Here is a 16,555-nt window from a genome sequence, read left to right as displayed (position 1 = left end):
AAATTTTAAAAGTATTTGTTAGTAGGTGTTTTACTTACACCTTTGTCGTACTTTTTCTCATCTTAAAGGCATGAAATAAAGTGAATAAACTAAAATTAGCAACCTCAAAAGTGTCCCAGTTCTTGCCTTTTATAACAAGAACATGTGTGGCTGGTGTATAAATACCAGCATAGAGTCAATGTTGGGAGCAGTTATTATTGAAAACACACCTGACAGCAATATGGGAGGCATTTTTATTAATTTTAATTTTGAAACAACTGTCTATATTTAGCAGAATAACATTACTTAACAATCACCTGATGCACAAGGTGTGTGTCATTCAAATATCTGAGGAGAATTTTGAAATTTATGGGAATATTTGATGACCTTTATGAAACATAATGCATAATATACAATATTGCTTAATACAGTATATCAAAAAATGAAGTTGAATTGGGAACAACTGAGGTTCTCCAAACAGATCACTACAATATCGCATTAACCACACATTTCTATGGAATGCAGTTCACAAGATTTTAAGTCACTTTCAGCCTTGCAGCTGTACTTTGAAGGTTTTACAGATGCATCTCAGGGGACATCAATGAAACATTTTCGAATGTCAATTTTTTTTTGTAATTATCAGAAACACTGCCTTTAGAATATTGAATGTATGCAAGGTCTTTTAGCCATTCTGAAATCTGGCACACAACGTATTATAAAAACAACACCTGAAAATACAATCTTGATTTTGACTTCAGAATTAGAACATATAGGTGATATGGAAAACCTATTTCAGGAGCCACTTATGAAATAAACAATGACCGTGTGAAATGATCTAATATTTGTTTCAGTATCCTCAATCCTTCGAGGAAGAAGATAAAAATTTTGCATGGGGAATTGTGTTCCCAAAATAACAATCACAAAATCTTTTCTAAACAACACAATCAATGCTGTGCTGCCTTCCCCATTGTTTAACTTTCTTGTCCATATCTAAGAGATCTCTGTGCATGTGCTTATCTTTGACCTTCAGATTGTAGCTTTGTCGCTGCTTCCTTTTAGATCACAGATGACCTTCAAAGAGATATCATTAAACCCTGACCCACTTGATGATCTGCTCATGTGGAATGCATATGCTGAATTGCAGTGGCTTTCACAGTAGGGGTGAAGTGAAGTACTTACAAAAATTCAAGTTGACACGCTTTATCAAATGTGGAAAGATGAAGACAAAACAGCTGCTATTGCTGTCGTAAGCAATCTGCCCGTGATTGAATAAAAGTGTCAAGAAAAGGGCTGCTTGATGGTCTTTTGTTCTCTCCCATCCAGCTTGATGTTAGTTTGAGCTGTCAGGAAGGAATCACAGCTGTGTGATTTATCAATACACTAAGTGACCTTGTAGTTCTGCTGGTGGTGTATTAGAAGACAGCGCCCCCAAATGAAAGACAAGCTAACTACTTGGAAAATGTCTCTTTAGGAAATTCTTGTGTATGGGGAATTTAACAAGTAGAGACTCACTTTCACAAACTTAAAAATGAATTCATATGAATTAATTTAACCTACAATCAGGTCCTTAGAGCAAAAAGATTGTGGTCAACAATCTTAAAAAATTGTATTCCAAAAGGCCCAAAATTGTGTATTGGAGAGGAACAAGGAGAAAGGCATTTATAGAAGTGAATGGGTGATATGTGTGAGAGAGCAGAGTGGTTATTGAAATTTCTAGATAATTACTGGCTGTACAGTTTGATGACAGAAAAGGTAAAAGTCTGTGATCCCTGTACACAACCACAGCTGGACTGAAGGACAGAGAGATATTACAAACAAATATCTCTCTGTCCTTCATTGAAACTCATATAAATAAGATGTATTTATTTAAACCAATTATTCTATTTTTATTCATAACTATTCTTTTAGATACAGTATATTAGAAAATATATGTGATTTTTGTTAACACTGTAACATATTACTATCATTTTAAATGCCTGTATTCAGAACTGAACGTACTAGAAATATACAAAATCTATTGTAGAGGTTGAAGAGGTGAAATGATTAGATTGTAACATCTAATGCTGCGTCACAACTCTCACTTTCAATATAAACCTTTAGAAGGAACAAAAGGGCACTGTAAAGCCTAGAAGTACAACACACCTCAGGATCTAACAGCCATAGGAATAAGAAACACTTAAAAATTAGAACTACTTAAAATCGTCAAGGTGTCGAAAAACTTTTCCTGGACCTCCATAAAGCTCCGACTAATGTAATCAATGTTAATGAAAGACGAAATCCGTCAGAGAGTGAACCCCTCAAATCCCCATGAACTGAATTAAATACAACAAAGCTGGTTAGGTGGTACTGCTGTTACGAAAATATTCCATTTCTCAGACATGCTCTGAAGTTCATTTATAAAAATGAGCATTTGGGCTGAATTTTTTTTTCTTAATTCAAAGAACGCAATGTCAAAATCGTCAGCTGGGTGATATACTGGTGTAGGAAACGTAACGCATTCATCAAGTATCACAGACCCGACTATTGTAAGGGTCTGATTATGCTGGTAGTATGGTGTACCAGACAGGGCCTTGAACGAGATGCCAGTCCATGGAAAGGCACACAGGTACACAGAGCCAGTTCAGAGACTCCGGAAACCTCATCAGTGTGACTTGGGAAGGCAGGAGAAAATGGGAAACTTTAGAGAAGACCAAAGAGAACATGAAGAAAGCATATTAATGTTTAGAAACACAAATGTTCCTTAAGAGTGGATATTTTTAATAATCAATACTATGATGTATTCAAAATGCATTTCTTTGGATCATATTAATTTACATCTAAAATGTAAAGAAATTTACAGTTTGAAAATCGAATCAATTTACAGTGTGCTGGACATTGGATATCAAATATACATATATAGAATGCCAATTTCAAATATTTCAAATATTTTCTTTCTGTTTTCCACAAATACTTCCTTATCTCTATGGGGATGGTTTCGGTGTATAGAACATAATTGATCTTATTTTATTCAAATCTAAACAAACTTTAATATTTAAATATTCATAAATCATTCACAGATTAATTATTAAATATTACATTAAGATGTTGATTTCCACCAGGTAGTCTGTGATACCCCCATAAATAACCTCATTCTGCTTAGTCTAATTGCTTTCTATTTTTGCCAACATTAACATTCAATTCTTATTTAGACATTACTGAGTGAAACTAAGTATTTGGTGAAGAATATAAAATAATGGGGCTGCTAAGTTCATCTGTTTAAAACATAATTGCTTAAAAATATGATAATTTATGTACAAATACATTAAGTACTACATACAGGTATACAACATATTGTTGTACAAGAACAATACAACATATTGTTTGTATGTGCAATAAACATATGAAGACAAATTAAAAAAAAAAAACTTTCATGTTGCTTTAGTGTACATAAATATTCCAAACATTTTCAAAGTCCAATCAATACATAATGACTTTTGGGATTTTACATAATTACAAATAGCTTGTAGGTATATCCTGCAAATTCCCAGAGTTAGTAAATTATATTCGCCCTACAGTCCCAATTTATTTTATCTGACCAATGGTTTTAATCTTGAAAGTCTAATGCCTTCTAATGGGACATCTGGCATTTTCTTTTAACTTTGTGAATTCTGTACATTCTGGAATTTTGAACCAATTCTCCTCAGAAACTCTAAAACTCAATGAAAAAGATTAGTAATACAAATGTGAGCACTGCATTGCTGTTAGGTAACATTGAAAACCCTGGCATTAACCTAGAAATTAATTGATAACCTTACATAATGTGCGCTGGTAGCTTTAAACTAAAAAGATGAACATTTTTGTAAAATAGGTGAGCATAACAAACTGTGAAGCAAAACTAAGACTAAAATGTAACAAATTACCATGTTTGTAAGCTTCTAGCTTGGCTCATGGCTCATTGGCCTACTATTAGGTTTGGAAAATTCAGTACATTTAGTATCATAGTTTATTATACCTTATTAAGCTTATTTTCCTTTAATAAATGCAATTAGTGGTTGTTGTCCAAGTAAGATATAGATATGTAACTCAATATTTTATGTTATGTTACCTTTTTACAAGTTTTTGTCCTGTTGAGTCAAGTTTTTTTCAAGATATGACATCTCTTAATCCAATCTAATTGATATAAAGATATGATATGAAGCTTCATAAAACAACTAAGGTACTGTACATGGATTTAAACATGCTGCATAGGAAATTATTTCTAGCAACACTGCTTAAATATTCTCTTTTAAAGATACCTTTGTTGTTATAAGCTGCAGAATTGAAACCTAATTAATTTCCCCAGGTTCTTGCAAAGAATGCAGAACACGTACTAATAAAAATTGCCTTTAAAATATCCCATTGATTGGCAGGCCTGCTTTTCAAGGGACGTTGATCTCTTTAATCCTGAAGGTGCCCCTTTGTTTGGACTTCATTGACTTCAGAACCATGAACAAAACCCCAGCTGATTTTCATTAAAAACTCAAGCATCTGATCAAAAAGCATTTAATATTTAGATAATAGTCTTGAACATGTAGTTTCTTTTGTTTATTAGATCTGATATTCAGTATGGAATTAATAAAAAAAACTTCAAAGGCTCTGGGTTTCAGTACTGAATTATTTTTTTTTTGAAAAAATGCATTCATTTTATTGTTTCTATCAATACTTCCTCAGATAATGGTACAATAGTAAGGAACCAATGAAAACAAAGACTGGCACATTTTCATTTTCTAGAACGCTAGAAAATATTTCAGTTTATTTCAGACTTGTTGCCTAAGAAGATTATTATTGTAAAATGCTAGCGGTGTCAGTACACTATATTTTAATGTCAGAGTTCTGTATATTTACTGTTTGATTCAGTAGTAGCTTTTACTGACAGTACATTAGAGAAGTTTCTTTCAGAATGAGAGGCATTCGAAATAAGAGCATACTCTAAGTGTGTTTCCAAAATAATCACATCACTGGCAGAGTTTAATTACAGTATGAAAGGCTATTCAGAGTTATCAAAATGATCAAAGTAAAAAGGAGTTCAGTGATTACAGTATACATACAGGTTGCTTACTGATGAAAGATAGTTTTAGACTTCCTGCATCGCATGAATTGTCAGGATTTTAGAAGTCATACTCCAAGCAAAATAACCTGCTGCCCAAAGACAGCCATAAAAGAAAATGTATAAAGCTGGTTAGAAAATGGTTGTACTAAGTGAGAGAAAATAAAGTCAGTGGAACATGAAAGAGATTTATCAAAATATTTGTTTTTAAAACAGTGGGAATGTTGTGATGCTGTGGTCAATGAAGTTAATCCTATTTATACAGAGATCAAATTTGTCCTTATGAGATTGAAAGATTAATCTTATATAACTTACACATGATTTATAATATAAAATATCTTTATAGTAATTCCATCTGTTGTAAAAATTATTTTGTCCCAATAAAACAGAATTGTGATATATTTCACAAAACTTGTTTTGGCTTATTGGATAATTTAAGACTCCATAAACATGTGATTTATATTAACTATCACCAAAAAGTTACACAAAAGAATCTTTAATACATTTCATTTATCACATTTATTAGGATCGAACTGGATTACTAAACATTAACTTTGTTATGATTTTATCAAACTCTCATCCAAATCAGTCAATATTTAGTCAGCAACTTTAGTCAAACTTTTATGCCAGCAATACATGGATTTAAAATATTTGAAGCAAATCATACCTCAGTTACAAATGGAGTATCATGAATAAGGCAGTGAAGTGTCTATGAAGTTTGTTCACCAGTAGCACAGAGAAAAACAGAACTGGACCAAGAATTGAACTTTGAAGGGCTTGCATACGGCCACTGACACAATTAAAACTAAATTAAATGTATTAGTGAGATAAGAACCCGAACAAAACATTACCTGGAAATCCCACAAATATTTCAGGAGTATCAGTTAAAAAGAATGATTGAAGTTGTCAAAACATTGTCCATCCAGGAGAATCTATACTGATGGCAAACAGGTCTTAACAGGACAATAAAAAAGCTTTTGCCACCTGAATCCGAACTATGCATCCGCTTTCTAACAGCTGTATCTAGTACAGGGTCACAGGAAAGCCAGAGCCTGTCCTGGAAATCACCTGAAGCATGTGCGGTACATGTAATATTTAAGTGTTTGGTGTTAACACTCCTGGCTGTGAAAATGACAGCTCTGGCTGTAAGGTCAAGGCTGACAAAAAAAAACCTCACGTGTGAGGAATGAACTAGGGAGGCAGCCAAAAGAGTGAGGATGTGGTGGAGGGAGGGGGGGGCTGGAAAAGATGTGCACACAGAGGTGATCTGCAGATTAAGTATATATGCAGAAGAGAGCAGAAGTGCGATACTACCAAATGACTCCCTCCCAGTCTTGTGTTTAACAGCTCTATTTAGTACCAGTATCAACTGGATTACATGTTTGACAGGGTGAAATCTGAAAAAAAACTTTTGCACAAAAAATCATGTATAGCTAATAAAATGTATAAATATTCATGTAAATTGCAAATGTAAATAAACCTGGGCCCCTTTGTTACCCCAGATTTAGTTTTAGAATTTCCAGTTTATCTTTCTTGGAGGGTAAATTAAATAAAATGGTATTCCATGTAATGCATAAGATAAAATATTCAGGGTTGTGGTGAATTGGTGTACAGTATATTCTCACTCCTTCACAGAGATTTACCACGTAATAGACACATGTAAGATATTAGAAACTCCTGAGGAAAAGAGCTGTTGCTCTCAGTCACCTGACCAGCAACTGGGAGACAATTGGTTAGGTGACAGCTTAAAAAGCATGAAAATGGGGGTCGTTGTGTCAGTCAGTTGGAGAGATATCTGCCCTCTGGAGGCAAAATTTAGGAGTTTGGAGATTTTGGAAATTTTTTGAAGAGTCTCAGGGAGGAGCTGGGTTTTGAAAAGAGTCTGGAACAAACCAAGCTCTTTGAAGTCTGTAAGCAGCAAAGTTGCCTGGCAAAATAACCAGGTATTGAAGAAGTCAGGAGCTCAAAAAACATCCAGGCTCTTGTTTGGTTGATGTTTTTTTTTGCACTGTAAATAAATTGCAGTGTTTTTGTTTTTAATCTAATTGTCGTGTATTGGTGTATCTGTTGTCCTGGACCTGCCTGTTTTAAAAGATCCTTACGGCACACCCAGTGGGATGTGACAATATCCATTGCAACCACATCCTCTTGCAACACACCATACCACTGAAAGTTGTTCTTTATAATTATGACTGAATGTTTTATAAGCATTTTAATGAAATTTCAAAACATTTAGCCTATTATTCTCTTCTGTTACCATACAACCAGCCATTTACCATGAAATTTAATTTGTAATTCTAGATTATTTGGTCTCAGACATGCCAAGTGTTGAACATTATTGAAATCTGAAGTAGAACACGAAAAACAAAAGTAAAGAAAAAATGCTTATTGAGCATCAATACTCCAATATTCAAAGCATTACATCTATAGAGAATGCTCTCTTTTTGTGTAATACAAAATAAACATGTTACTTAATACCATTATCGATGTAGTCAAAGGATCTGTAGAGAAAAATTGCACTTTCATGAAAAATACAAAGCCAATATTAATCTTAATTTGTCTGTGTTAAATTGTGACTGTGAGGGTAAAATATTCATGGAAAAGTCAATACTGCATTGTAATTTCACATGACACTAATGAAATGACACAAATGACAATTTATTTTTGTTTACTTGTCTGCCCTTTAATGGATTGATAAATTTTATTAGAATAGAAAACAAGAACAGTGCATACTAGGCATATTTTGTAAAACAATTCTGATTGATTTTTCCTCTGCATTCCTTGGGTAAAAGAGAACAATAATCAATCTCTTTAGACTGATTTTGTCCTCATATTGTTTTAATAACCCTTTCATTTTTAGTAGGTAAGCATATCTCTTAGACGCAGTAACAAATCAGAAAAGAGTGAAAGGTTGAATTTACTATACTGTATCTTACCAAACAGTTTAAATACTATTCCTTTCAGGATAAATTTTAAGTGATAAGCCAAGGATTTATAACACAAGTAATCTGTTGCCATTGGGAACCTATTATATTATTCAAGTACGAAAGGAGTTGTATTCTAAGGATCTAAAGTATCTTTGGAAAAGAATAATCTAGTTTTCTTTTTTCCATAGTTCGAGTGTTTGTTTTGTAATTGTTTTCTCCTTTGCCTTTGTAATGCAGCAGGATTCTCTTTTATTGTTTCTGAGTGTGCAGAGCTCTTCAGAAAACTTAATTCCACTTGAGAAGATAATGTTGTGGCTAAGAGCTCATTAATGTGTTATTCAACTGCTAAATAAAGTAGATGTGGGGAAAAAGCCCTACCAACAACAGAAACTCTGCTTTGTTTTCAGCATTGTATGAATGCTTCCATATGTGCAGTACATACAATGTAAATGACAAGAACAATGTTTTTCTCTGTATCCCATCATAAGAATAGTGTCACATGTTCGCAGCTCCCATGATTACCAATGAAGTGCACATTTTTAAAAAGACAGGTTGCAAATGAGAGGAGGCCATTGGGCCCATCTAGTCATTTCAGTAGTTGGTAGCTACTGTAATTGATGCAATGATCTCATACGCCTGTATCCTTAAAGAAACCAGAGTATCAGCTTCAACAAGATGGTTGGGCAGCCACACTCCCACAGCCCACTGGACCAATCTTTCTTGTGAGGAGGATATTTACAAGAATTAAACCACTGAAAAGTTTTAATAGTATAAATAGTAATTCCAGGATTTTCTCAAATTTTCTTCCACTCTGTTGTTAAAAGTCACTTAATCTTCAAAATATTTTACGACCACAGTGCATTTTGCTTGTACCCTCAGAAGCTAGTACTTCTTGAGCTTTGTTCTTCTGTCAATCCCTTGAAGATCTTCCAACATTAAAAAAACATTAATCTTTAAAAAAATCAAAGGTTTGCATGTAATCTTCACAGTCGCAGTATACAATATTCACCCAAAGCCAGTTTTATCTGTATACTGTATGTTTTAACTGTAGCATGTTTAAATCAAATGACATGACAGATATTTTGGCTTTATTCCTGTGGTGTTAAATCACATTTCAGGCTAATTGGCAGCTATTATTCTGAATTATAAACATGGAGCTTTAACAAGCTGCTTTGTAAGGCCGTGTATAACAATTTGTTATTCGTTGTCTGTTAGAGAAGGGTTGTGACCAGCATTCAGATACAGTATGCCCTTGCTATAAAGATTTTTTGATAGAATTTTGAGAGGCACAAAGGAAAAAAGAATAAAAAGAATAAAAGTTCTAGTTTCCAAGATTTCTGTTTTACTTAGTGATTGCCAAAAAATAGATTTGTTACCAGTTATGCAGTGAATATGTATAAAAATGTCAGTATGTAGTGGTATTAAGTGAGAAGGAAATCAGTGGGAGAATAGGGGTGTTAAGTCATTTTAAACAAAAGGCAGACAATTTAACTTCATGTTAAAAAACAGGAGGTCAATTTGCAGACTGCAGGATGCATTTTTGTGATTTTTCTTGCTTTATCTTGTGTGTACACAGTTCAGGTGAGGTTAACTACACTACACATGTATATATTTACATTTTGATATTTATTATTTAACCAAATAGCTTCCAAGAAATGCCAGAAAAAAATATCAAAAATAAAACTATTATTTGTAATAGAATTTGATATGACAGGAAATTGCATTATATTGATAATGGGCTCTTTATAGTCCTGCTACCTACAACCAGGACCCTAAGGTTCATGTGCATTCCATGGAAGATCAGCGATGGAGAGGTCAAGTTTCCCCTGTCTGTTTTATTATTTCAGTTTTTACTTTTTTTTTTAAACAAGGCACAGATTGTTTGAGGCAGAAAACACCTGTAAGGTGCAAGCCACAGAACAACTCACTTTGACAGACTCCCTCGTTTTAGTCAAAAGGCAATTATTTCTACATATGATAGGGGACTGTCAGCTTCAAACAGACAACATTCTTCAGGCAGATTAGCCCAAATTATGTTTTATTATGTTGGCTTGCTTGGGTGGATTGAACTCTATCTAGTCCCTGCACCAGCGGAATTCAAGACAAGGCTATCACAGTAATGTTTGTGGCATGTTTGGAGTTCCTATGATATTGAGCTCCCTTTATGAAAGAGCTTCAAAAAGTCTAAGATAAAAAGTCAGCTCAATGCTGATGCTGGCTATCATTCAGCAATGATATCCATTTTATCACTGTTTTTGTGCCTGTAGAGAGATTAAATTAAACAGTCTGAACAAATGCATTACATGTGATATTACTCAATATCAAACTGAAGCAGAGGCAAGGAGCCCAGCACAGTTTAAGGATCAAAGGAACAAGAGAGAAAAGGAAGAAATATTAGAAGAGAAAAAATATAATCACCTCAATAACGAAGCAAGGCATTTTCATTTAGAATGCTTTGTACTCTAATAATAGCTTAGAAAATTTAAACTGATGAATGCATCTCGAGTTAATTAAATTGTTTTTATTAAATTAACACATTATACAGAGCAGGGTTCTCCCTAGAGTACGCTTGGCCTCATCTGGAGATATTCTGCAAACAAACAGGAATCACTTTCCATAACAATAATGTATTTATAGTATTCAACAAGTTAAGATTACAAATATTAAGTATTTTAACAAAATAAGTATTTTTTATCAAATTTGATTAATTTGCTAGGTCATCAAAACCAATGTAGTCAAAGAAAATCTTGTCAGTGTCCTTTGGTTTCAGCAATAAGGGCAAGTGATATTTATAGTGAAAGACTATAAATATCACTAACATGATATTACAGTTTTTACATGAACTGTAATAAATGTGCAGTCTTATATAGAAGAAAAATGCAATAATTAAAAAATGTTATGCTTACTGCATTTTTACAGAAAAAATAGGTTAAAAACTAAATGCTTGTGTGAACACAATAATCCATATCATTTCTTGATAAATATACTTCACAAGAAAAGCAAGTTTCCTGACCAGCTTTCTGGGTCACTCTTTAAAAGTCAAGAATCTGTCAATAAGAAGCTAATTGCATCACTAATAGAAAGAGTAAACGGCATAAAATAGCAGCACAAAAATTCAGATAAAAGGGAGGCAAATGTACCAATCTAATAACATACAAGCATAAGAGGAGATGATTTGACCATTAAGTGAATCTAAAATTGCACCTCATGATTTATTGATGGAGCAGTTTGGAGTTAATCTTCTGGCTGGGAATCCTGTTCTACATTCACACAACTCCTTCTGTATCCTCTAGGATTTTTGATTCATCTCCTTTGATCCAGACTAAAGAAATGTAGCTGTCTGGACATGTAAAATGTCTGTATAGACCTATCCCTGAAGACCAAGACATCATTTCTGTTGCTCTTCTTTTAACACAAAGGCTATTGTTTTGTGGTATGGTGAGCAAAACTGAACACAGTATTCTTAAATGAGGTCTTACTAAAGTGATCTAAACCTTACAAACAGCTCCCCAGGAATCCACACTTCCTTGATAACATACACAAATCTGTACGTACAACCTTATCACTCTTATTAGCTTCCTGCAACTCCTAATTAATCATAAAATATGTACTGTATGTCCTGACTTCAATGTTGCTAAAATTAATTTGCGTGATTACACGACATGACTGTCTTTCTGCAATTCCCTCTAGAACAAATTTGAATTTATTGTACATATATTAAAACCATTTTGAATTATATTAGCATTTCTTTTTAAGATGGAAAACAGGACCCTGCCAAAATGCTTGAAATTGAAATCACATCAAGTGTATCAATAAATCAGAATTCGGTTATGAAACAACCCTACTGTTGTATGAATCAAAACATCTGCAGTAACAAAAACTTGTGAAACTAATAGGAAACTTAGAAAACATCAACTTTGGGAACAACCCCTTTAAATGGGATCTAGGTTTTCCGCTCATGCATTGGGAACTCTTACCTGATTGAAGGAAACTTTAATGCAGTTTTGCATTTTAATGAAGGGAACATATTGCAGCCTATAATGGCACACAGCAATTTTAGGCTAAGATCACAAACACAACAACAACAACTGTCCATTTGACAAGTCAGCAAAAGACTAATTAAAATGCAAGAATGGTCAAGGCAATTAACTTACCTGTCTCAAAATTAGAATCGCTGATCTGAGGAATGCTGCGTTTTGCCAGAGAGATCTGAATGGAGTCAGATGCCAGGTATGTAAGATGTCAAAAAAGACAGAGGACACTTAGGAGACAGATGCTGATAAGTCAAAGCTAAAAAAGTTTGTATGTTTTCATGTAGCCACAGGATGGCATATAGAGTACCTAATGTAAGTGTGTGGACATACTTTTCTTTCAATGCTTTCCTTTTATCCAATATACGTGTGTCCTTATAAATATCCACATTTTTTAAAAGTATCTTGAAGTAATACTTAACATAATTGTTTGTTTTTTTCCTTAGAATGTTTTGTACAGTCTATGGCAGAGGGCTAATATTTGTTAACTACTGTAGTTGCAGTAACTGCATCGCCCGCAAAACAGCACCTCCTTGTATGTACAAAACATGTTCACCCATCAGTTTTGCAGAAATCATAGCAGATTTCAATATACATGCAAACAGGTGGTTTGGAACTCCTCAGCCCCCTGATTATCTTGTTTTTACATTCATTATTAAACTTTAGCCTGTAAATTGAAATGTTTTAAACTTTAAATAATAAAGTACTACCATAAATGGAGGTACGTTCTATTTTAATTAAGGTTCAGGTGAATGTCATCTGGCACAAATGTTGTAATTCAGTTTAACGTCGTCTTACAGTAAAAGCTCAATTCTGCTAACTGCTCGCTAGCTGACAGTGAGCTTGCTCCACCCTGTGGTGTTTCTCTTTACTGCTTTTTTAGATTCCTGAAATGCAGAGCAAATTTCAAAATCAAACTGGTCTCTATTCAGAAAACAGAGCTCAGTTACATATTTCTTTACACCAGTAAACCAAACTTATCCATAACAACTGCCCCCACTATTAAGAACAAAAAGATGGGTACCACATTTTATTTTATTGGGCAAGCTCATTATTTTGTATTCCATACAAAACTGAAAGAAAACCTGATAAGTATGTTTGTAATTCTCATGTAATTCTCCAAATCTTAGCATACATACACATGGTTCCACAACCCCTTCGCAAAAAGAAAATCCAATCACCGATTTAAGAAATGAAAATATTTAATATGTTAAATTAAAAAAATCAATTAAATCACAAAGTTATGGCATAAAACACATTTAAAGAATTCTTAATACTGTGCTGCAGGAAGACCCACAACATATTAATGTGAAATTTCACAAACAATGCTAAAACAGATTAAGAAACAGTCCAAGTGAAACAAAAAAAACAGTTAAAGAAGACTATTTCAGACATGATTATAATTGTACTGAAGTACTTCTAATATAAATACCTTGAGAGTATCAGATTAAGCCTGCAGCGTTCTGCAGATAAAGAATGTAGAACTTTGTTCTACAAAACTGTAACCCTTTTATATGTGAACAAAGAATTCTTTATGAAGACATATCTTCCCCAGCTCTGTGGTTCCATCTTGTCGAAAACATTTGTTCAAACAAGAGCATCTTGGTCTTTCTTAGCTTGTGCTGTTTTCAGAAGTCTGTAGAAAGAATGTAAAAAATAGAAAACATTAAACATTAGTAAAGCCACAACAAAAACTTCTGAGGTCCATCTTATCACATTATAGACACAGGTCTGGAAACTTTTTATTTAAAATAATTTTGGAAAATGGCGTTTTACACAAGTATCTCTACAGAAAACTTTGGATTTGTTTTGCATGTTATGACAATAAAAAAAACAATTGAAAGCATCTTCTTGGTATTTGGAAAGCCCAATACACAAAAACAAACATCTGTTATTTTGCGTTCATGTATTTATGACTCTAATTACAGACAAGTTTTCTTCTGAACTGCCACTTCACATCACCATGTTAAAATTAAACAGTATTTAAATCTGATTTAAAATAGGCTACAGTCATTGAATTATGATTTAAATCAGTGAGTTGAGTTAAATATTTAAATCAGCCAACCTTGACCTCTAGTACAAAAGCTGTTTACCTCAAGAATTAATTTGTCTCAAACAAAATACATTACCATAAATTTGTGTTCTTTATAATTGATTACAGGAATAGAACAAATATCATAAGGCCTAAAATAATTAATGGTAAGAGGGTCTAAGGGATTTTGTGTTTTAACTTGCTATGATAGCAGTAAGCAAAGCTGCAGAGCAGTGGAAGTGTACAAATACGGTCTATCCACATCAGAAGAGAACTATGCTATGGCTGATAGTTAATACAGATGAGGCCAAGTACCAGTGAATCCCAGGGTTCACTGGGCTGCTCCAGTACTGTCAAGTTACTTTATTCTCAACATGAAAACTTTTTGAAGTTAGAATCTGAACTCAGTTCCAAGGGGGTGATCAAATCACTCTGCTAACACAGAAGTTATTCAGGAACATCACAACTCCTTAAATATGCCTTGAGACAAAGCATATTTACATAGTAATAGAGGCTGAAATTCCTTTACTAATTTAACTTACTAATCTATAACTGTTGGAAGTCTCGAGTCTTAACTTCAGCATACAGTCACTTTCAGCCACAGAAAAAACAAAATAATTAAGCTCCTGATTACAGTAACAGACAGTAAAGACAACAGAAAAGATGTACATCTTAAAAGAAGTTACATCTACTTTCAGATAATATTTCTGCAATGTGCAGAAAGCTTATCTTGTTCAAGTATTCCAACTGTGACCGATACCATTTTTATAAGAAGGATTCCATATCCTGAAGCAAAAAAAAAAACCCAACAAACCATGTTCTTTGAACCTAGAAAGAAAAATATTGGCTTGTACCTTTAGTGCATCAGAAGCTTTACGGAGCTCTTTTATAACTGAAGAGAGTGCCTCAGGATTGATTCCTTGTTCACATAGGCGAACACAGATAGAAAGAGATTCCATGTCCAAGCCTGTATTAAGAAGCCTTGATATCTCTAGAAGAACTAAGAATAAACTTGTGTTAGTTAGGATGTGCAACATTATTTCCATCAGCAAGTTCTGCTATGCTATTGTACTTATTGCTCCTTTGATTCTTTAGGTTTGTGTGTTTAAAACCAGCAGAAAATTCAAAAAGAAAGATTACAATGTCCATTTTTAAATCCATGCTGAAAAAAGAAGAAAAGAAATACAAAGTTTCGGTTGTGGAGCCTTCTTCGGGTATGAAGAACACCCGAAGAAGGCTCCACAGCTGAAACTTGGTATTTCTTTTCAGCTGGGATAAGCCTTTACTTGTTCCTTTGCAGCCTACACAAGCTGATGCTCTACAAAAATCACTAAATAAGACTCCAATGGACTCACTTTTTCTTGTTGAACAGGATATAACAAACACATAATACAAAACAAGTATTTTGTTCGGTTTGAGGCCAGGTTAGGTTTCATCTAGTAATGTATCTATTAGTTTCTTGAAAAAAGCCAGTGTATTGGCATGAACAACATGGACAAACACAACTTTAAGTATCTTACCACTGAGCTACTGCACTTTAATTTTTATACAGTATAGCTTAAATCAAGGCTTCTGCTCTCAAGCTTTAAATTGTGATCTTTCAGCTCTTAATTCCAATCTTCATTTGTGCTTGACTGTCAGGGTGGTGATCTGATCTTTGCTTATTGTCCTTATTAACTGTGGGAATGGACTACACGCTACTAGGCTACCTTCCTTCCTGTGTGGTATCCACACCACTATCTTCAATATGACTATTCATGTGCCTTGCATTGCACTTCCAACTTGCGCTAGTCGTATTCTTCATTTCAATGTAACTTACTATATGTAAATGATTTTACCTAATACTTTTCCCATATACTGTACAAATCCCTCCGAGTACACCTACACAATAATAGTTATACTGCACATAAAACCAGGATTTAGTCAAACTTTGTATACAACAGAAATACAATTATTTAAGCGTTACTAACCTATAAATTCCGTTCAAGTTCCCAATGGCATTACTTTTTTAAAATACAGGACATTAAAATCGAATAACAACAACGACAAAACGTCAATAGCCCAAAAGGAGCAGTCGGCCGCAGCGGGAACACTGGCGCGGATTATATTATTACTATCAACGAGGTGTTCAATCGGATAAACAACGGTAACACCGAATCAGTTTCATAAACAAAAATGAACGCCCGATCACGTAAACCACGAAAATCACAATAAAACGCAGTGTTTCTCACCGTCCATCGTTTCCCGCACAGCGTTCAGATTAGCAGCGCTTGCCATGTTTACAGTGCTCTGGCTCATTTTAAATTGCGACCCGGTAAACATGAACTTGAATTCATGTAGGAAAAAAATCAAACACAATTAAATCCTTGTAATTTTCTGTTCTATACAATCTATATTAGTTGTTCTTATAAAACAATTTCGTTCAGAAATTTGTATTAATACCATTAGTGTCACTTTTGTATGTAATAAAGTTAGGTCATTTTGAAGGGAAGTTGCGTATGAAGGGTGGGGCTTTCATTCA

General features: G+C 33.9%; 1 protein-coding gene across 1 annotated transcript; it reads right to left on the bottom strand.

Annotated features, from left to right (window-relative positions):
• Nucleotides 1-13,186: 13,186 nt before the first annotated feature.
• Nucleotides 13,187-16,521, bottom strand: mzt1 (mitotic spindle organizing protein 1). Its single transcript, XM_088644476.1, has 3 exons — nucleotides 16,266-16,521; nucleotides 14,889-15,034; nucleotides 13,187-13,638 (listed from the first exon to the last, which is right to left on the bottom strand). The coding sequence occupies exons 1-3, from the start codon at nucleotides 16,354-16,356 to the stop codon at nucleotides 13,615-13,617; spliced, it is 261 nt and encodes an 86-aa protein (XP_088500602.1). The 5' UTR covers nucleotides 16,357-16,521; the 3' UTR covers nucleotides 13,187-13,614.
• Nucleotides 16,522-16,555: the final 34 nt, after the last annotated feature.

The sequence above is a fragment of the Lepisosteus platostomus genome, chromosome 2 (genome assembly GCF_059453375.1).
Source record: "Lepisosteus platostomus isolate fLepPlt1 chromosome 2, fLepPlt1.hap1, whole genome shotgun sequence".
Taxonomy (NCBI): Eukaryota; Metazoa; Chordata; class Actinopteri; order Semionotiformes; family Lepisosteidae; genus Lepisosteus; species Lepisosteus platostomus.
The sequence above is the reverse complement of the archived record's forward strand: the minus strand, read 5'-3'. Positions and strand labels throughout refer to the sequence as shown.